A 22,615-nucleotide genomic window follows, 5' to 3' on the forward strand; every position below is an offset into this window, starting at 1 on the left:
CTGTTATTATGAAATCAAATAAATAACATTCAATCATCTCCTGGGTTTTTATTTTTAAAGATTATGTCATAAAACCTCAAAATGTTTGGGATTTTCCACCTTCCTAATAGTAGTAAGAAAAACCCCATCAGTATCAAAGTTACAGCATCACCAGCAGCGATGCTGTGAATACCAGTAAGCGACCCGCTGACCCCTGGGAATCCCCTCCGCCGACAAAGATCGTCTTACACCCACACACTGCCACCTGAACACGCAGATGACTGACAGCCTCGCAGCGTCTTTGAATGCAGCATGCTCTCACCAGTTCGCCGTTTAGCCTTAGCAATAAATAAAACGCTGGAGAATCCACGCTGTGCCTGACAGTTTTCATGTTTACGTCTGTGTTTAAGGCTGCAGACTGTCACATCTAATTTTAACTGTTGCTGGGCTTTCTGGGAGGAAATACAACACATGTGTTTTTGTATTAGACTCCTGCATCATTAATAAATCTGCAAAGAAAAACTTTGAAGTCTTTTGTCACATTTGAGCTACTTTTCACCAATTTTCAGGTGTCAAGAAAAAGTGATTAAAAAATTACATGAAGTCCAAAGAAAAGAGGAGAGATTTCAGACTTCTATATGATCGCATGTTAAATCACTCTATAAATGTTATTTTTGCTCTTTCTAGTCAGAAGAGGAAGACACAAAGAAATCATCCTGTCATCCCAGTCCGGTTCCACACGTAGAAGTAAGTTCTCTGACTGTGTTCTGGGCAGCATGTGCAGTTCAACTGAAACCAAAAATAGAAGAAATAAACAACCTGCAGTAAGCTAGATGCAAATATCCCACTTTTATTTGCATTTAATCACAATTAAAGGAGATAATCTAATTGTGTCATTTCACAGTTTCTGCTAAGTGTCTTTGCTTTTTGCTTTGGTGTAAATAAATTACAGTGTAGGCCAACATTACAAAATCTGAAACACTTCTACAACTTTCAAAACTTTAAATTTACATTCCAGAAAACAGATTTGTGTTTTAGAAAACAAACTAACATGTGAAACACTTTTCCATGTCCCGAATGAATTAACATTTCACAAAACAAATGAACATCTTAAAAAACATTTAAAGTTATAGTTTTAATTGAACCTGTTCTTAGGAAAATCCTACCAGAATGTCTGAATTCAGTTTGTTTTTATAGCATCAATTCACAACAAATAAACTTCAAAAACACAAAATCTAGTTTTCACCTGGGGAAAAATGTTTAGTTATCAGTGAAATAATCTGCTGAAATTTGTACTTTTTCATCAATATTAATATTATTGACTTAAAACATGCCAGTATGTCTAGCTGAAAAGTTTTTTGTAATTTTAGTTTTGTTTTATTTGAAGTGTACTAAAATATTTGCACTAGAAACTATATCAGAAATACTTGGTAAGATTTTGTGTTTTACATTCCAGTTGATTCTTGCTGTCAGTTATTTGATTCAGATTCATTATAATTAATGTTCATATTTGCTAAACTTAACTAAATAATAAAAGCTGATAATAATAAAACTGTTTTTTTTTCTGTGTCTGTGATGGAATGAGACTTTCCAGTAAAATGCAGGTTTTTTTCCAATCCACTTTGTTTGTTTCTGATTATTTTGAGTATGATGTGTAGCACAGTGTTAATGTTTTTATGTTAAGAAAAACATCCTAGGTAGTTCATAACAGCCCAGCCATGTGATCTGTGTGACGTGATTAATGCGTCCTGGGCATGTTTTGGAAAATCCTTCAGTAGGGAGTCAAGTTCAGTTTCTATAAGCCTGCAGATGTTATAACACGGATTTAAATCCACTTCATGCCATTCTTTAACCCTGGAGAATGTTGACCTTATTTATACTTTTTGTGCCCTAAAATGCAATAGATATGTGATTTTGTTTTTCATGATGAATAATAATACATATGACACATTTGTTTCTTTTCTTGATTTCTAAAGACTGAGCTTCTAAATTCACTTGAAGACATTAAACATCTCAACAAAAGCTGCACCAAAACCCCAAAGACAAAGAAGACAAAGGTGTGTAAAATAAATCTGTCATATTTGATTAGCTTTATGTTTATCAGGCGGTTTTCCTCTGAATGCTTTCTTCTTTCTTATCTGCTGGCTCTCCTCGCTGCTGATTAGCCTTGAGGTCGCCTGTCAGACGGCTTGCGATGCTCGTGGCCTCGGTCACATGATGTGATTCAATAAAGGAAACAAGAGCTCAATTATCTGCAGAAAGAGAAAAACACAGACTTCAGTTTGCCTTACAAATGAGATCTCACTGAAAACGTCCTGTTTATGTTTTAGAAACTGAGCTCTGGGCTCCAGGAGGTCAGTGGAGCAATTTTTTAAGGTCTGTAAAATCCTGCTGACCTCTTAAGCCCGTCTTCCCTTTTTTAGACTGAAATTATCTTTCTGTGGTAGCTTTAAGTGCAGATTTGTGTGTCAAAACAAGTAATGAAAGGTGTCACTATAGGGTTAGGGTTAAGGTAGGCCTGTTTTAATAGTTCAAACACCAAATGTACTTTAATATCTATGAAAGCAGCAGTATTATGTGTCACATAGTGCAAATATGTTTGGTAAAAAAAAAATTCTTAAAAGGGACCTATTATACAAACTTCACATTTTGTGTGGTTTTATTCATCCATTTGGGTTTCTACTGCTTCTAAAAACAGCCAAAACACCTTAAAAAAAAAAAGACCCTGCAGTTTTTTGGCAATACGTTATTCTTTGGTGTCTGGAAAAAAAACCTGTTTGTTATGTCACACTGCGCCGTTACCTAGCAAACCAAACAGAGCCCCAACATCTTTGATCAGCTGATTTTTACCACTGTATTCGCTGAACAATGGCTGCTGGAAAAGACAAGAGTTTTGTTGTTGACTTACAATTCAGCAACCACTTGCGCCATTCTTGTGCAGGCGGCTCCACTTATGCTTTTCAAAGATGTTCGGTTGTGTACTTGTAGCCATTTCTATGTGATAGTGAAAAATAGGCAGAACTGAACAGGCTAAAATCTCATCTGAGGATGATTTTGTGCGCAAAACATAATAACTTTTTCATCCTGCTGACCTCCTGGGTGTCAGCAGAGGTCACAGGGTCATTGGTCAGGTCAAGTCAAAATGACTTGACTTTAAAGACAACGAAAGTTGACCAAAGTCACACAGTTTCTTTATCAATCAGTTGCTCTGCTACCTTGTTGAATTACCTTCTGGTGCTTTTCTAAGACAGTCTTTGTGTTTTGAACAACATATTTTGAATTCTTTCTTCGAAATACGCCTTAAAGTGACATAAACCAGGTCACATTTTTCATTCTCGTGTGTCACATTTGTTCGCCATCTGGCCTTTGACCTTCTGCTTGTTGTTGCTCTAACTGAGCCAATCACAGTGAGGAGCCAGAAACTGGAAGTCAGAAGAAAAGACGAGTCATTGCTATTCAGACAAAACATAGTTTGCTTTTCAGCCGAATATCCACACCTGCATCTTATACGTGGAAAACAAACCATTAAATCATTTAGTAGGATGGTGCATTGTGCATTTTTACATTTTCCAAGTAAAATAAAATCTAATCTAAAATGAAAATCTGCTACAACAGCAGTTCCTTATCTTTATCTTTCCCATCGCCTGTTTTTCCTCCATGATGCCTCTTTCCCATGATGACAGACTCCAACCTCTCCCACAAACAAGCTGATGTCCAAACTCTTTTCTGCTTTTTTTCCTGTTTGGTTTTCTCCTAATGGAGCCAAATCAATCAAAAGCTCCAAGGGGCAAAATCCATACGAGGTCCAGCTAAAGAAGTTTGTGCTACTAATTATGCTGGAAAAAGCCCCCATTGGGTGACTGGATGTCTGAATGAACGCGACGTTGATGGATTTTTTCTTTCTGTTTTCGAACGAGCCATTAAATTACAACCCAAATGGAAGTGTTTTACTGATAATTGGTGCGAGGAAAGAAAACGTAAGCCTTTTAATTCAGCAATGAGCTGTTTATCTGTAGAATAGCCTTTTAGCATTGGATGTCGGAGAGCATTATCGATGGTTAAGCCGCTGGTGTCGAACCCATTTCATCCTCTGTAGCCACTGGTTGGGCTTAATGTGCAGCAGTATCAGAGCTCTGCAGACACGATAACAGGGGAGAAAGCTCTTTATCATCCTAAGAGGGCGTATTTCAAGTCTCTTCTAGTTGTGATCCTAAAAAATGCAGAAAGGAAACTTTCAAAATGTTGCTGTGATCAGATTACGGTTCTTTTCCTACACAAGAGTTGGAAATTCACGCAATATATACCCACTAAGGGTCAGAACGGTAAGACAGAAACCTGGCTAACCTTTGAGACTTACTGCTTTTCTCTCCTCTTTTTCTAACTCTCTTTCTCTGGAGCTTCTCATTGCAAACTTTATATGCAAATATCAAGAAATTCAGTGATTTTTTAAAATATACTTTGCAGTGCATGAAAAATGTAACTTTTCTGTGTCAATCAGGTCCGAAAGGGGAGCAACGGCGGCATGCCTCAAGTCGTTTGTCAGCAGAGACCCCGTCAAGGGTTGCCCAGCAGCAGGTCCTTCTCCATACCGATAGTTTTACCGCTGACCTCAGAGCTGAGGAGTCCAAGCCCGCAGGTTCTGCCAGAACCGGACTCTTTCAGAACCGCTTCCCCACACGTCGATTTCAGCCTCTCTAGCAGCACTGAGGGCCTCAGCAGGTCAGTGAGATTTACAGGTCTACGCTCAAGATATTCAGGGACTGTTTCACCTTTTTAGATCTGTATGCATGTTAAAGCAATGATAAAACACTGAAAATAATAATTTTTAAAAAAGTGGAAGAAATGGCAGCTTTTTTGCTCACCTGCATTGTAAATTCTAGAGACATTTAAGAGGAAAAACAGAAGTAGATGCAAATATCTGCAGATTTTTCCATTCAGGAACCAAAAAAATAAAACATTTATTTTAAACAATTCTATAAGATTCCATCAAACTCCAACAGTTTGATGGAAATGAAACATTTTGAACTGATTCACCATTTCCAGGACTTGTGAATTACTAGAATGTTTTTTTTTTCTGCATTTCTTTTAACATGTAGGAGAAAGTCTGCACAACCGTAGAAACTTGCGTTTTAGTTTCCATAGGAACAAATGTCTCGTCCTCCGTTCTCGACTCGTCGGAACGAAAATGTTTATCCTCTAACTCCAGCAGAAAGTCGCCTGCTGCTGGGAAATTTACCAGACTCAAAAAAAAAACTTCCACACCTTCTCATGAACATCAGAGCTTCTGTACAATTCGGTCAGCAAGTTGCATCATTTCTGTGTTTGCTTCAGCAGAGCATCTCTCATAAATCGGATCCATCTCTGGTAAAATGGGTTGTGACCGCCCGGTCAGCCGAGGGCAAGGGTGAAGAATCTCAAATGTCTGACAGCAATTAAGGACCCGTATCCTGAGGCCGGTGTCGGCGTGCATTCGGCATGCGAAAGGGCCTTTTATAGGAAGCTGAAACCAGAGCCCAGTGGTTTCCAGTTTCCCCAGTCCTGGAATAGCAGCGCTGCAGCTGCGCCTGTTGTTGGGCTCCTCACTGCTGGCAGTGGGCATCAAGGTGGCTCAGCAGTACAGCTGCACTGCTACTAGCAATCAATCAATCAATCAAGTTTATTTGTATTGCACATTTCAGCAACAAAGTGCTTTAGATCATAAAAACACAAAAAGTACAAAGTTTGATTGTCAAGTTCTGTCGTTACCAATCAAAATGTTGATTAATGTTCCACTTATGATGTTTCTGTGTATTTTCAGTGTTTCGGCTGTTTTGCAGTTTGCTGGAAGTTTGTTCCAGATCTGTGGTGCATAGAATCTGAAAGCTGCTTCTCCATGTTTGGATCTGGTTCTGGGGATGCAAAGCAGAACCAGAACCAGAACCTGAGAGGTCTGGAAGGTTGCGATGACAACAGCAAATCTTTAAGCCGTTCAGTGATTATAAACTAACATCAGTATTTCAAAGTCTATAATCTGCGTAGGGACTGTAGTTCTGGGGTGATGTTCTCTGGCTTCTGCCAACACCAGCGTTTTGAATCTTAATTTTTTAGGTAGACCTGTGAAGGTAACGTTCCAGTAAACAATTCAACTAAAAATAAACACATGGATGAGTTTCTGCAGATCTTGCTGGGACATTAGTCCTCTAATGGTGGAAATGTTCCTCAGGTGATAGGAGGCCGACTTTGTAACTGTCTTTATGTGACTCTGAAGGTTCAGGTCAGAGTTCATCACAAATTTCAGGCCTGATCTCCAGTTTCTACCTGTAATAACAGAAGCTGACTCCAGAATGTTCCTCTTCAAGTCAAAGAATAATTACTTCAGTTTTCTACAGCAAACTGATTTTATTCTGATGTAAATCTAAACCTAAAAACCCCAGAGAAAATGTGGCTGAAACATGTCCAATTAAAATTCCTCAATACAAATTAATTTTGTCAAATGCTCCTTGAAATATGAATATCTACATTTTAGAGGAGCTATCAACAAGACTAATTATGTGCAGAAATGTTTTTAAAAAAGGTTAAAATTGTTCAAATATGCTTTTTTGTTTCACAGAAATTTTAGTAACTTAAAAACAATTTTAAAAAAATTCTGCAACACATAGTTTAAAAATGGTAATTAAGGAATTACCAGCTTAAAAACGGTTTTTTAAATTTTAAGTTAGTTTAATTTTATTTTGAGTGAAATATTTGCACTAGAAACTAGATCAGAAATACTGTTTTTGCAGTGTAATCCCAGTTTAGATGCAACAAGTCTCACCATATGTTTTATCATCAGACAGTATTGATGAAAAAGTAGGAATTGGCAGAATTTTTTCACTAAGCTAAACCAGGCCTCTAGTTCTTGCTGAAAAGTTGCCTGTGAATTAGGTTCGTCTTATTTGAAGTGTATTAAAATATTTGCACCAGAGACCAAAATAATTTGATAAGATTTTGTGTTTTTGCAGTGTACAACCCGACTCAGGGAGGACTGGCCTCTGCGTCTGTTAACAAAGAAAACTGGATCAACACCTGAAGACAAAATAAAAGCAAAAACAGAGAAAAATCCAAAGCGAGAGAGACACAAAGACGTTTCACCGTGTCTCTCGCTGAAACATTTAAATTATGATCAGTTGCAGTTTTAGTCTCTGCAGGAAACATGAGTGACCTTTAGAAGAAAGTAAATCAAAGATTAGAGCCGTTTCAGCACGGGATCCATTAACGCTCTGCAGAAAGGTTACGTGTACAAAGTCGTAAAAAGCAACCTATAAACATATTTTTAATTGCATTGCAAATTCCTGGAGTGCAATTTCATTAACACTGTACGATGATTTTCAGTTCCGACTAATTTTCCTTCTGTGTAATCAGACAAGTTGATTTGGAGAACGTATCAGGTTTTAATCTGTGCCAGAGATTTAGTACAATGACTGCCTTTAATGCCGCACATGGATGGAGCAAATCTGATACTTCCAAGTTATCTTCACCGTGTCAGAAGTACAGTAAATCTCCAGGCGGTTTCCCTCACAGGCTGAAACTTTGGCTGCCAAGTCAGATTGGGTCACTGATCCCCAACCGGGATGACGGGAGCGTCTCAGAGATGTGCGTCAGAAACCCCAACCAATACGTTACAGCAGAGTAAAACAATATAAGGAGAGGAAGAAAAAAGTGTTTTGAAAATGAAAAAGCTTTCGATTCTAATCCTGCTTTTGCTCAGAGATTTTTGTTTGACTCCATTAACAAGTGAGGCTTCCATAAATCTGCATTAAAATCAGCTTGATGCAGCTGCGGTTTTGCAATAAACCTGGTAATTTTCCACCATATCTGCAGCTGCTCTCATCGCTATATAACAGCTTGCTCTTACTTTTCATAGCTAAGTGTCAGACGCAGCGCAAACAGCAAGTATGCAAGGTTTTTGTCAGTTTTATTTCACTTTTAGAAGTTTAATCAATTTTACATGATATTCAAAGCAAAATTCAATGTTGCTTATTTTATTCTTATTTTTTCAGCTGTGTTATTATGTTAGATTTGACACAGGTTTCCTACATTCCAGGAACTCCCCCATCCCGATCCGCTCCGGCCTCTTGGATCAGGTTTAACTCGCTCTGTGGAAATCAAATTAACCGTGGGGGGATTTTACCTTAATTTGTAAAGCATCTTTTTTGACAGAAAATGAGCACAATGGCCACCAGTAACCAGTTCTTCTCAGAGGTTTCCAGCCCAGTATGCACTATGCATTGCGGTTATTTGAATTTTGGGCTCTTATTTTAGTTGTTCTTTTTCCAGGGTTGCATGGCTATGCAAAACAAAACTTCAACCATTTTAAAAAATAAGGAACAGATGCACACGTTAGAATTTATTTGGGATTTTCTCTAATATGCAGTTTCAAAATAACATCAGAATAACTTGAACTGATGATTTCTGAATCTGAAGCTGTTTTAAAAAGACTTCTCCTTCTCAGAACGACAGATTTCCTTCTCACCATTAGATTAACCCAGAAAACAAGACCTACCTGCTTTAGTCGGTGATAATCACCAAGTCGACGTCACCAGGCCTAAATTAAAGGTTTCATCCAAGATATAGCTAAATGTATGCAGACATTTGGTCCCAAAGGTGTACATTTAAACTCACTGAAGAGTTTTGTTGTGAACAAAATGCTTGGCGTATGTAAACTTTTCTCCAGAATTGTACCAAAAAAGTTCCATTCATTCCTTATCCAACCTGCAGAAACCTTACTTTGTAAAGAGATCTTGTTTCGCCCGTAGAGCTGCAGAGTTTCTCATAAGGAGATGCATAGAGGCGTTTGTGTGGAGTCGCTGTGCTTCGCTGAATCTTGTGATGTAACCAGTGGATTTCTCAGAATCCCTTTAGAGATTGCTGGGAGCGAGGAACGCGGCGCTGCGGTGCGAATGCAGGTACCCTGTTGATATTACTGCTTTGTTGGCCAGTAGTCAGGAAGCCTCTGCGCCGACGAAAAAAGCAGTATTTACAGCAACAGCCTGCTGATTGGATAAAAGCGGCTTTCCTGCAAGAATCAAAGCCATGTATTGCGATGGTTTCCAGTGGCTTTGGATGTTAAAGTCGCTTATTATCAGACATAATGACACCGCTGGTTCTCATTATGTGAATCTCTTTATTTTTAACCTTTAATCTTCTGTTTTCACCAGAATAAAAGTTTCTGGTGATTTCTAAATACTTTGAATCCAAGTAACTGAAGCTTTGTTAGTTAATGGGATCCACTGCACTATGCTGAAGTCTTAAACAATCCTGTTGCAAATATCAGCCACTTTACCTTAATATCCATAAACCAATCAGTCTGATTACATATCAACAAGTTTAACTCGTCTGAAACGCTTTTGTGCCCGATAGACGCCGTCCTTCACTGGAAGCTGCACAGCTTCATATTTTTTAAAGTCAAGGTCGACATGATAAAAGTCAATGTGATGTGCTGGTCCCAGTACAAGAACTGGGCTAAATAAAATCATTCAAAGTCCAACAAAAACCTTTAGAAAAAAAAACCTACAGAACTTTAATGACCACAAGAAAGTCAAGCAGAGGAATTTGGGAGTGGTTTAGGTTTACAATAACTTCCAACACTTTTGGGAATGTAGAAAAACTGGAAGCTTGACCCTGCTGACCGGCTTCTTGGTCTTTTTTTTCGCCTTCCTGTAGGGATCGGTCCTTTTCCGAGCATGCCTCCCAAAGCTTCTCCTTATCCCTTCACAGAGGTAGTGGGTAAGCAGGATTTCCGCTTTTGCAATTCATGGCAGCACAGTGACAGCCCGCATTATTTTAATGAGCTTGCCAGAGTGTGTAACACCAGTTAATAACGTGGGCATGTGTATGGAGGGCAGAGGGCACTGAAGCTCGGAGAAATGTGGAAGGAGCTGAACTGCTGAGATCCAAAGCAGCAGCGGAGGAAAACATGCACATCTTCTGGACGTTGTGTCGTTTGAAGGGGAAACCTTCGGCGAATGACTGAACTCTGGCCCATTTCAATCTGTACCTGACTTGAAACCTAATTCCTCTGTTTTGAGCTTGTTGAAGTGCTGGTGGTTCCCTCGGCGTACCTGCCTCTTCCCGTAAGCCTCCTGGAGGTAACAGCATGTAGAAAAACACGCTGCAGGACCAAAACATCCGGTTATGGCTCTCAATAACAAGCTATTTTTCTGTTTTCTCTCTTTCTCACTGTATGACATCAAATCAGCAAAGTTTGCCAGTTTTAGATCAGGCAGGTTTAACAACATCATTTCCACCTGTTAAAAGTCACAATCATGACAGATATAATAATTTACATGCTGTAAAATGTTCATGCCTAACAAACAATTTGGCCAAACCCAAACGATGATGTCCGTTTTTAAACTCTTGACAGGGTAAATCACAATAATTTAGTCACATGACCAACAATGTCACTACCGGTTGATGCTACTGACTCGCACTACGTTGTTGCCGTAGTGGAAATGTGAAATTAGTGCTGTTTACTGACTGCTTTAATGACTTATTATGTGAACAAATTTATTGATTTTAATTTAATTTCTTATTCACGGTGATCGAAATGCGGCAAATGAGAATTTTCTTTGTGCACATTTGTAGTGAAATTAGCCAGAAAAGGTGGAGATCATTTACCGGAGTCGGAACAAAGTTTGTTGTTCCAACTGTTTGCATTTAACTGATGACACAAGTGCACAACTTTTTACACATGAAGCCACCAGGAGCGAGTCTTCAGTCTCGCTCTTCAAGTCCACAACTGGGATTTCACTGGGATTTCACTGGGATTTCACTGGTGTTTGAATGATTCTTCTGACTTGAAACTACAAAATTCTGACTTCCAACTATAAATAAGACCCATCCTTATGACCAGATCTCTCTTAAACTCAACCACAAAGACACAATGAGCTAATTGTACATTTAATGCAACGATTGCAGATAATTAACAAAAATATGAGAGTCAAGATTTATCCAGATCTTTGTCAAATTTATTTATGTGTCACCTTCTGAAATGAGCTAAAACACTTTGCAGTTTACTAAAACAAGATAAACAGGAAAAGGATCATTGATCACTGTTTTCTCTTTTATTCTGAGTAATTTTTTTACTCAAACAATCAATCAGTCTGACTGGGATCCTTCTATTTTTTTAGTTTGTTAAATCTTTAATATATAACATTTTACTTTAAAGATTTTCCCTCTGACCTAACAGGAGTCGGGTGTTATGAAATTTTCAGTGTGAGTGCCAGGATTTTAGAGAATGTTAAGCAACTTCAGCATTTAGTGCCAACATCAAGTTCCTCTCACTGTTGCATAATGTCATCATGTGTTGCTGACACAAGTCTTTATCAATCTCATTTCTAAACAATTGGTGTGCCAATTTTTTTAAGTAACTGGAGGATCTTCTCATAAAATATAAGAAGATATGCAAAGTTTTTATATATTGTTTTGAACATTTTAAAATCTTTTTATATGAACTTTATGTCTGTTGTTGCTTTTGCACCTGAATTTCCCCTTAGCGGGACGATGAAGGTTGTTTCTATTTAATTCTGTTCAGAAATTGGCGATAAATAAATATTAATAAATATTTGCTGAATATGTAATTTTCATGAGGAGAGGAAATAGAACTGCTGTGTAAACATTTTTCACCCATTTCAAAATAAGAGCATGAAAATAAAAGTCTAATTACTTGAAGAATTCAAACCTTCAACTGAAAGTTGACGTTCAATATCTTTCCAATTCTTCTGGAAACATTAATTAGAGGAAGCTAAGTGTGCTGAGCATTTTCAAAATTAGCAATAAATGCTAAAGCCCTGCTAGCATCTCACCCAATTAGCTGAAGTGTGTCCACTACTGACAATATTAAAACATTACCGTGAATTTTTAAAGCTTCAGGAGAAAGAAATTAGAGAGGGTTCATTTAGTGCAAGCAGAAATTCCTCCTCCAAACGTTGGTGATCTGGAAACACACGTTCATCAACAGGTTGCAGATGCTGGTGTAAACCTGGAATCAGAATCAGTTCAACAAACTGAGCAGCAGAGTTTTGCAGAAAAGTTTGTTCTAGTTCCACCAGGTTGCTAAGCCAAAACAAATCTTGTCAAAACATGACCTGAATTGATAATCCATGGTTTCGTCACAACTCGACTAGATTAATGCAACACATTTCATGCTGGGATCTGTCAGTTCTTTTTTCGTCGCCTTCAGTTTTTCCAAAATGCTTTTAACTGATGGTCATGCCTTTCCACTGATTTTTGACACGGTATAAATGGATTTATTTTTATTTATGTGACTTTGTAATATGTTTAATTCTGCTTCAACTTCTTCAATACATTTTGGTTTGATTTGTTTTCAGGCAGTACAGCACGTCAGTTAATCATGTTTTTTAAATGCTTTATAAATAAAACGTATTTGGATTTTGCACAGCTTGATGTGAGTTCTGGAATAATGCAGCCTGTATTTTGGAGAAGCAACACTTTCTCTGCTGGTTTATTATAGAAACCAGAGACAGGTTCCACAAAGGCAGAGCTCTGCACCTCTATTATTCTGCAGACAAAAGCCAGCTCCATCTGCCTATTTTAAGCCTCTGCGTACTCCGAGGTTTACGCCATTTCTCTGTATAAAATCATTCTGCTGCCAGGTAAATTAAACGTGTCTCTTTTTTCGTCTTATTTCAGCTCACAGGATGAAGAAAGGCCAGCATCTCCGTTCTACATGAGGTAAGGCCTCCTGTCTGTGTGTTTAATAAACTTAGCAGTGTGTTGGTTTGGAAGAAGCTGCCTCAGAGATTCATCATCAGAAACCAAGGAAGCATGAGGAAATGAGAAACCAGGGCAGTTCTGCTTGGTTCTGGTTCTGACAGCACAACTACAGCAGGTTTAGACACAGAACCTCATAAAATAACAATCACGCTTGTTTTTTCTACTTTACTTATTGAATTAAAATCATTTACTCAATATTTCACAAAAAATACTGAAGAGTCCAACTTTTAAATGTACCAGTAAAGGTAAAGAAACAAATAAACCAAAAATACTAAAAAAATAACATTTTTAATTTATTTATTAATTTAAAATGTCAAGAATAAGACCACAGCTTAAACAGTTTTTTTATGAATTAATTTCCCCAATTAAAATAGTCACTTTAAAAAATATACAACAATAAAATATAATATACAACAATAAAAAAATAATAATAATAATATACCTGTCATAATATTTCAAAAGTATTGAAGAATCCAACTTAAGGAGATTTGATCAGTTAAGATAAAACAGAACAAAAATCATTTCTAATCATTGGTAATTGCAGAGCAGAGGTTTGGTACAGTTTATATTGTTATAGTTTACCTTACAGTAATTTTATATGTATGTTATGTATGTTTTATAATAGTGTTTTTATTTAGAAATAGCTGGAAATAGCTTAAGCTACATCTAGTGCAAAGCATTTTTATTAACAATATTTGCATATTGTCCCTGTTTAAATAAACCAATAATAAACTGTTTCTATACTTGATTAATTTATTTATTGATTTCCCTCAGAAAAATAAAATCATAATAAAAACAATACAATGTGTATATCTTTTCACTATTTAAAATAGACAAACGGTAAAGGCTTATTTTAAGGTTCAGGTAGAAAACATTCCAGTTGAGGTTTAACCTCTGACCCCGGCAGTTTATCTAACTGGTACCTGGCTGTGGCGTAACACCAGATTACCTGAGCGGATGTGTTCTGGTGAACGCTGCTGGGGGATTGAACTGGTTTCGGCTGGAAGCTGTGGAGTCTTAATGACAGAAAGGCGAGTAACTTTTAAAAACAACAACAGAGCAGCTAACATGTTGTTTCGCTCGTACTTTTGTTTCCAAAGTAATCCAGTTAGTTAGAGGATCTGGAGTTGAGCAAATAAACGAGGCGATCTCTAAGCTTTCTCTTAACAAAGAGCTGCATTGTCCACTTTTTTTTTTTAACTCTGCAGAAATAGCACAGCCTGATAATTAAAGTCCCAGACATGGACGAATTACTGCCTAATCTCTCAGACAATTAAACTGAGACGACCATTCGGAACAATTTTAGTTTATAATTAGGCTGGAAATTTGTGTTTTCAGCCTAAAAAGCCAAACGTCATTTTAGCTCCAGGTTACTTTACTCAGCAATTTCACTATCTTTTTGTCAAACTATTGTCACATTCACTGTTTCATATCAATTTATTTATCTTGCTAGTGAAGTATATTTGGTAAATTAAGTTAATTAAAGAGTATTTCATGTTGGGATTTTTCACTTTGTCTTGAGCTTAACTGGTTTTAACTTCTCAATAAATAAGATATCTATATTTTCTATATTTTCTTTTGCTTTATATCAGAGAAGATCAAATTCAAACGGTCATTTTATGATGATGCAATGATTATGTCAAATTGTTACATATTTAGCTTAACTATCATTTTACTGATGCTGATATTACTAGTTTTATTTTATTAATACTGATTTAATCAGCAGTGTTTTTATTATATTATTATCATTCATTTAAAATTTGATCTAAATTAATACCTAACTTATTATATAATAATTAGTTTTCCCTTTTAATTTTAACACATTTATTATCACTATGAAAGTTAATATTATTTTTTTTCTTTAAATTAATTGTATAATTTTGCTTAATTTTTTTGAATATTTTTGTAGGGGACTTTAATCGTGTTTAATTAATTCATCATTGTTGTATTAATATATTTTTATTATGATTATTATTAACAATTTAATATTATTAACGTTTTTAAATTTATGTTTTCTAGTAATCATAATGTCAAATTCAATTAGTATTTTGTCATTTTTCTATTAATATCTTCTATTGTTTTATTTTAAGAAAACAAAGAAAGAGATTTAAATATTTACATACTCACATTTTTATTTATATTTTAAGGAATGGGGAGAATTTATTTTCTCTAATATTTAAACTGACCTTTTTGTAAAGAGAGTCCGTGACTTGGGTCACATCGTTCCTGTTGGTGACGTTTCTGCTGCTCTGACAGAAACAGTCAGAACCTGCAGGGCGATCCTGAGTCAGAACCGCCCTGCAGGTTCTGACTCAGCCTGTTTCTAACCCACCAGGAAACTTTCCCACTCTGTTAGCTCAAAGCTAAGTCAGCTGGAAACGTTTGTCCGTGCTGTCGGCACGGCCGCTTTGCCAAAACTCCAACAGGTGTCCTGCATAAATCTGAGGGCTGTTTAAGAATATCTGCAACATGATATTTAATCACTGGATGGACATTTGCTGGCAGTCTCTCTCAGCTTTAATGTCATTAACGGATTGGGTGCCATGCAAGCAGACACCTTAAAAAAAGCATAGATTTACTGGCTGCTATCATGTTAAGCACGAACAGTAAGAACAGTTGTTCAAATTCAGTTCCAGTACGAGATTCTCACCACGACTATATACATACCACAGTTCCTGGCATCAGGATATTTACAAATTAAGAATATAAGTGAAGTTATTTAACACATTTCAGGAACAAAGCAGCTCAAACTCTGCAAAAACACAAAACTGCAAGTATTTTTGGTCTAGTTTCTGGTGCATATATCTTATTACTGGATCAATAACAAAACTAACTTAGAAGTAACTTTTCAGCAAGAAATAGCTGCTTGTTTTGAGTCAATTATTTCTTAATATTGATGAAAAGGTTCTAGTTGTATTGACAGATTATTTCACTTGTAGCATGGGGAAAATGTCTCATTATAAGAGAAATAATCTGCCAATATGGAATATACTTTTTCGTTAGTTTTGTATTATTTCAAACACACTAAAATATTTTCACTAGAAACTGGACCAAACCGATGACAAGCATGCCATCATTAAAATCATAAAAATGTTGTTCGATGTCCCAGTTATTATGGTTCCGAAGCAGCTCTAACCAGGTGGGTTTTTCGTCTTGATTGAAAGGAACTCTGTGTTTCGGCTGTTTTGCAGTTTTCAGGAAGTTTGTTCCAGATTTGTGGAGCATAGAAGCTGAATTATTTTTAGTTAAAATGTGAAAATTGCCTCGTTATGAGTGAAATAATCCAATATAACTTGTACTTTTTCATCAATATTAAGGAATTATTTACTTAAAACAGACTCCTATATATTCCTGAAAAGTTACTGGAAATCTGGTTTTGTCTTATTTGCACAAGAAACTAAATACTTAGGATTTTGTGTTTTTACAGTGCTTCCATTACATGCACTGTCAATGTATTACCATTTGAGAATATAGTTATAGTTATAAGTTATAGTTATAAGCAGGTTGATGAGTCAAAAGTACTCATGTGTTCATTGTAAATGTGCAGATGCCAAAAAAAGATCATAATGTCAGAGTTAAATCTGGGCACCAAGCTTAGACTGGGTGCCACAAACGTCCTCTAAGGTTTAACACTTGTCGTCTGTTTTAAATAGATCTTGTTATTAATCATTTTGTCAGATTTACCTCTGGCTTCACAGATGATTGACCACGTTACTGAAACGTTTCTGCCTGGCAGATCTCTTGGCGTTAACATCAAGGCTTGAGTCAACACTGGTGATCCATTAAACCCCTTTCTGTTGTTTTAACCTGCTCCAGTTTGAGTCCCAACTATTTTAAGGTTGTTGGCTTGAAAAGGTTCTGGCTCTGACAGTAAAATCCTCTGGAGAAACTTTTTCACTTTTACGTCTGAATCCGACCTTTATTGACTGTATTTCATCGTTGAATTTGCACATAGATAACCGTCTCAGAAGTTCAGACGTTCCTTATCTGGTTATGAGACCACCAGGTTTCTTTCGATCTTCTTCGCTGTCTTTTATACAGATTTCAATGTGCCAGAAGTCATTCTGCAGAGTTTCACCTGACTAACCTTCAACTGTTCGCTGTCTCCATTATTGTCTGTTCTGTTATCGGCGCTGCAGACATGCCCGCCCTCCAAGCCGTGCTATCACTGTCAACACAGCTGTTTATGGAGGCTTTATGTCCAAATCTCTGCATGTTCAGAGAAATGTATTCCAGGACAGACAGACATTAAAGCAGCGAGAAAGTTAAGGACAATTTCAAATCATTTTACATACTTAATGTTTAACATTTTCATATTTGAGCTGAAAAAAAATCTAACAATAAATTCAAAAAACAAAAATAATTCTAAGGTTTCAGTTTAGATGAGATCAGATAAAGTCTGACTACTTTTGAAAGTTGGAAAGAAACTCTTCAGAGTTTTTAATTCTTATAATATTTTGTTATTGATCCAATACCAAGTAAATGCCATACTTGGTGTCACCAATATCAATACCAAAACCAATAGTTATTATTTAATTATCACATGTAATCGAACTTCCTACCTTAAGGTCTTTTGGTGGTTTTTCCTTTAAATTATTTTGTTAAAATTTAAGACAGAATCTAGATAAAGTTTATAGGAATCTACAAAATACTTTAATAATGTGTTTAGGTGATAAATTAAAACAACTGAAAAACAAAACTAATATGTGTGTATTGATTCTAAATTTTAAAAGTGCAAAAAATTATAATTCGGGAGCAAATCAAAGCAAGATTGTTTCACTGAGTTGAAAATAAAATTTAATTTAAAGAGGGAATCTGAAATGGAAGTATTGATATTTTTACAGTGGTGTCGATAATCAGTATTAACTATTTTTAAATTATTTTCTCACTAATAATGGAGTATAGCGGAGTCTATTATTAAAGTAATAATAACTAATAAAAACTAGCAAGCACACTTAATCAAAACTAAATGAATCAGACAAGCAAAAAATCACAACGAAATTAAACTAAAGTTTAAAGAAAAGCCTCAAACTATTGTAACCCTCCGCTTGATGCCAGGATGCATCAAGCGGTTTTGGATGGATGTGAACAAAGTTAAATGTACTATTTATTTTCATCTGAGCAGAACAAATCCTGTTAATTAATGTTTGTGTTGTGTAACTGTTTTCTGAAACTTGTGCCAGGGTTGTTTTTGTTTTCCTGAGAGTAGAACCAGCCGGTTTGCTCTCACAGGACCTCCTTAAGCTGAGCTGAAGTTAACACTCTGGATCACGCAGGGCTCGAACTCGGGCCTCCGGGGGGGTTCAGTGTTGCTCACTGACCTGCTGTGACCATTTGTTTTTGCAGCATTAACTCCCCCCACTTGCTTTCCTTCCAGTAACCACCTCTCTCCTGTCCGCTGCAGACCAGATGTGGTGAAGTAAGTCGTCTTTCGTACATAAACTCAATTAAAACATGCAACATATTGCTGTGAATTTAACGCTCTTTTAACCGTCTCATTTTTCCTCTCAGGAGTTTTCTGGATCAGACCATCCGCTCAGCAGTGGAGCAGCACCTTTTTGACGGAGCAGATCAGCATTCGGTGATTTGTGACTTGACCTCGCGACCTTCGAGCCTGACGGGAACGCCGACTGCGCGACAGAGACGTCGACAGCAGAGAGAGCAGCAGGCGGAAGGCCTCAGACAAAGAAATCGGTACAATCTGCCACTCTTATCCCTCCAGCATAAAATTAGCTTATATTTTAGTGCATATACTTCTGTGCTTTATGTACCGTGCTGTGGAAAAGTATTTTCATTCTTACAGATTAAACAAATTTTATTTTCAGCAACAATGAGTAAACGAAATAAATAGTTTTTTTTGTTTGTTTTATTTTTAAGAAAAATTATATCCCATCTGATTTTGTTGCTTGTGTCAAAAGTGTCAAACCCAAGGCTTGTGGGCCAAATCTGGACAGCCATAACAGTTTATGTGGCCTTCTAGACACTAAGGCGGCAAATAAAGTAAACTTTAATCTCACATTTGCTTAAACATTATTGCATCAGTCAAATCAAATCTTCATGTGTGAAGGATCAAATTACATCGGTGTGAAAAAATGCTAAAATTTGTTACATTTTAAGAAGTACTAATTGAAATTTCAGCAGATTGATAATGAATTGGTAGTTTTATTAATACATTGTACCACAACCGGACATTCAGGTTCTGGATGTGGCCCAAAGCAAAGTTTGACTCGTCTCTTTTAGCATTAAAAATCCAACATCAGCTCCCTAAAAAACTGTTTAATGATGTCATTCACCCCCTATTGCAGCATAGTAAGATTATATAAATGACATGAATTCATCATTTAAAAAACACCAAAAGTTCTCTAAAACAGAGCTCCACTCTTAAATACTGTTAATGTGATAACCAAGCAATTTGGTATTTAATATATATAATATGTAAACACATGACAGTGAAACCTTGAAGGCATATTGGATACTTTTCTCTCTCTTTGGCACTATCAATCTGGAGAACATGCAAGCTCCATGCAGAGAGACTCCAGGCCAGTTTTTTAATCCAATGCCTTCATCTTGCCTCCTTGAAGTTGAACTATTTTTATTTATTTCCTTGGAAATCTAAGATTCCTGCCTTTACTCGAATTAGAAAAACAGTGAACTCCAGTAAACAGTAAATGCATCACAAAATAAACCCCCAAACATCATAAATGTTTCGCAATAAGCTTAACTTAATACTTAATGATTACTTTTATACTTTCTTCAACGGGTTAGAGTATTGATATGGACTATTTTATTACATTCTTTGCACAAAATCATTCTTAGATAAAGACATTTTAGTCTGACTAGTTTGAGTTCATTTCAGAATAAGATGTTTTAGGGCCTCTGTCACTTTAAATCCAAATAAGTTGTTTACTCAAAAGGCTGCAAATTGATGCACAATCACTATATAACTGTACATCTCTGAAAAGCAAAAGTAGGGCCTCCTGCACAATCAACAGGAGGGAGAGAAGTGGTTTTTGAATGGTAAGTCAAAAACAGAACACTTGTCTTTTCCAGCAGCCATTGTACAGTGCAGACAGCGATAAAACTAGTTGATGAAACGTGCCAGAGCTCTACTTGGGTTGTTAGGTGACAGTGACCCAAGTCGAAAGGTTTTTGAAAAGGCTCTTTATCCAGACACCAAAACAACTTGTAACTTGTTGCCAAAAAAAATTGCCTATTTTTTACATTATAGTTATTATGATTAGAAGCAGTTGAGATCAACATGAAAGTAAAAAACAAAACAAAAAAAAAAAACGTGCAAAACATGAAGTTTGAATAGTAGGTCCCCTAAAAATCTTTAGCTCTATTTTTTGTCAACAAAAACTGACCTCAGAGCTTCTGTTGTCTGTTTTCACCAGCAGAAGGACAGTATAAAATGTTCCTCTGTGTGGCAAAAGACTTTATCCAGTCAAAACAACTGGAATCGCACCAGGAAGGAGCTAATCCTTGTTGATGTCTGAGTGATCACTGACATGTGGATTAGAGGAGAAAGTGTCATTAAGACTAAATATACTGTAAATAGAATTAGCACAAAGCTAAACAGCAACTTATCTTCTGGAGAGAGTATAAATAAGCCACCAGGATGACCTTGGTGTTTGTTTTTCATACGACATCGAGCTGATGAAAAAAAAAACAGGAAGGAGTCAGATGGAAGGCAGATGTCTAATGTCGTAATTCTTTTCGGGTTGTTTTTTTTCCATCCGGGAGCAGAGCTGCATCCACCACAGCCGACACAAACAAGGAGAACATCCCGTCGAGCAGCAGCAGCAGTTTGGGGAGCGCCGGGGACGAGCCGACCAGCGGCGCGGAGTCGCAGGGCGGCCAGAGCGGCCGGGCCGCCCGGACCTCCAGGAAGTCCAAACACTGCCCGACTCTGGTGCAACTCACTGACAACCAGCCTGCCCACGCGGTGAGTCACGCCTCGTCTCTGTTTGGAGCTTATAGGAAGATACCGCACAGTGATAGTAATATCAGTTTAATGAGGCTCAAATTATTTCGTTCTATTTTAACAGTTCTCCACTGATGCTCCAGTAATTAAGAAGCATTTTAATTCCACACTGTCATCCTTTTTTCTGCAGAGCAAATAATTGTCAGGTCTTGTTAGTGAGAAGCATTACTGGAGGCAATCTGGTAAATGACAGGAAGTTGTTTAATGGTTTTTCAACCACTGGACAGCAGCATGTAATATCCAGCAGACAGTACTAATTGTTAATTTTTCCCCTAGGTAGAGTAGTTCACATTTAGGGAGCGATAAGTGCTCAATTAGCCATTATCCACTTCAAGAAAATCGCAAAAGGAAATTATTCAAGTTATATTCTGTGTCGTGTTTCAAACATGTAAGTGGAAAATGTGTTATCTTTGAATTAATTATGCTTTTCTCCCAAAAGAAAATTAAAGTAAAATAGCTGCGTTAATGTGCAGATCCTTCAACTTACATAATTCTTTGTTTAACATAAGCCTTGGACTGTAACACATTGATTTCAATTAATTAATTACATATATTAATCAATAAATTGCTTTGTTTTGTTTCCTTCTACAAACAAAACAAGCGGAACCTTTGTATTTGCATGTTTCTGGTAAGACTTTAAATCTGCCGCACAAGCAACATCCACAAACAAAGTCGCTTCTCTTGGCCCACCAAGGGTTAATTTCTGCTTCAGAAAACGATCTGATTGGACGCTGGAAAAGGTTATTATTGTGTTCAGTTTGTGCTAAAAGGAGTTAGCCTAGCAGTGAAGCAAATCAAGTTTGAAAAGAATCTTTTAAGGTTTTATTGGCCTTTTTTTTTATAGTGAATTGACAGGAAAGTGGGTAATGAGAGAAGGGAGAAGATATGCGACAAAGGTCACCAGGCGGGGAATTGAACCTGCAACCGCCATGTTGAGGACTAAGGCCTCCAAATATGGATCGTGGCGCCTCATGCCCTGCGCCACCCCAGCACCCCAGTCCACATTTCTAGAGATTAAATCATTGGAATCTTGAAACATTGGAAAACTGAATGTGTAGAATAGCACTTAGCACCAATCTGGGAACAGATTGAAAATAATAAATATTTTTGTTGTTGAACTCATATTTACATTTTTTAATTGAGCAGTAAAAATGAACTTTTGAATGAAAAATGTTGCTTGTTTTGTCAGTTTGTGGTTTTCAATTCAAATGCAGTTAATTCGTTACAAACCTGCAGCTAACTTTATTAAAAACTGAATCATGTTCCACCACTTTGTCAAATATCTTCTAATTCTGAGCATCATGTCAGTCACTGGTTGCTATAAAAAGACTCTAAACTGTATGTTAGCAGTAACATGGTGGCCATTTTATGGTCGAACATATTTACATGCATGATTCAAAGATAAAATTATTCAAGATTGAACTGCATAATATGCTGTTTGACTGACTCACTGATTTATTTAGCTTCATACACAAGGAACAGGCGTAAAGAGATCACAGTTACTTCTTCTCCCTGCATGCCAAAGAGTTACATAACAGAACGGATGACATGATAGCACCTCATGTTCTAGGTTAGACATGATCTGTGTTAGCTGGTGTGAACAGTTTTCTCTGAGAATGACAATTTTTTAAGTGAAAAGCTGCAAAAGATCAACAGCAGCTTTATAATTTTTTTTTTTTACTTTGTTTTGATTCTGCAGCAAAGAAAAAACATCAGGAAATCTAGCTAGCTATCAAGCTAGTTGCCATTTAGTGAATTGAGTTACTAAACTAAATAATCAAAAATCTGGCTGAGTGTATGAATAGTACTGGCTTAACTTTACCTACAGGCAAGCTGGCTTGCAACCTAAATTACCAAAAAAAAAAAAAAAAAAAAAAAAAAAAAAAAAAGAAAAAAAAA

At 36.7% G+C, this 22,615-nt stretch overlaps 1 protein-coding gene across 8 annotated transcripts in view; it reads left to right on the forward strand.

Moving 5' to 3' along the window:
* fam13a (family with sequence similarity 13 member A) overlaps positions 1-22,615 on the forward strand; it is a 55,003-nt gene that overhangs the window by 13,415 nt on the left and 18,973 nt on the right. For all 8 annotated transcript variants that reach the window (XM_055019837.1, XM_055019838.1, XM_055019836.1 and 5 more), the window contains 7 exons: positions 667-726; positions 1,956-2,036; positions 4,478-4,698; positions 12,649-12,690; positions 18,110-18,151; positions 18,244-18,426; positions 20,479-20,677. In XM_055019837.1, the coding sequence (XP_054875812.1) occupies positions 667-726; positions 1,956-2,036; positions 4,478-4,698; positions 12,649-12,690; positions 18,110-18,151; positions 18,244-18,426; positions 20,479-20,677 (828 nt within the window). The remainder of the gene's footprint in view (positions 1-666; positions 727-1,955; positions 2,037-4,477; positions 4,699-12,648; positions 12,691-18,109; positions 18,152-18,243; positions 18,427-20,478; positions 20,678-22,615) is intronic.

The sequence above is a fragment of the Poeciliopsis prolifica genome, unplaced genomic scaffold (assembly GCF_027474105.1).
Source record: "Poeciliopsis prolifica strain line A6 unplaced genomic scaffold, Auburn_PproV2 SCAFFOLD064, whole genome shotgun sequence".
Lineage (NCBI taxonomy): Eukaryota > Metazoa > Chordata > Actinopteri > Cyprinodontiformes > Poeciliidae > Poeciliopsis > Poeciliopsis prolifica.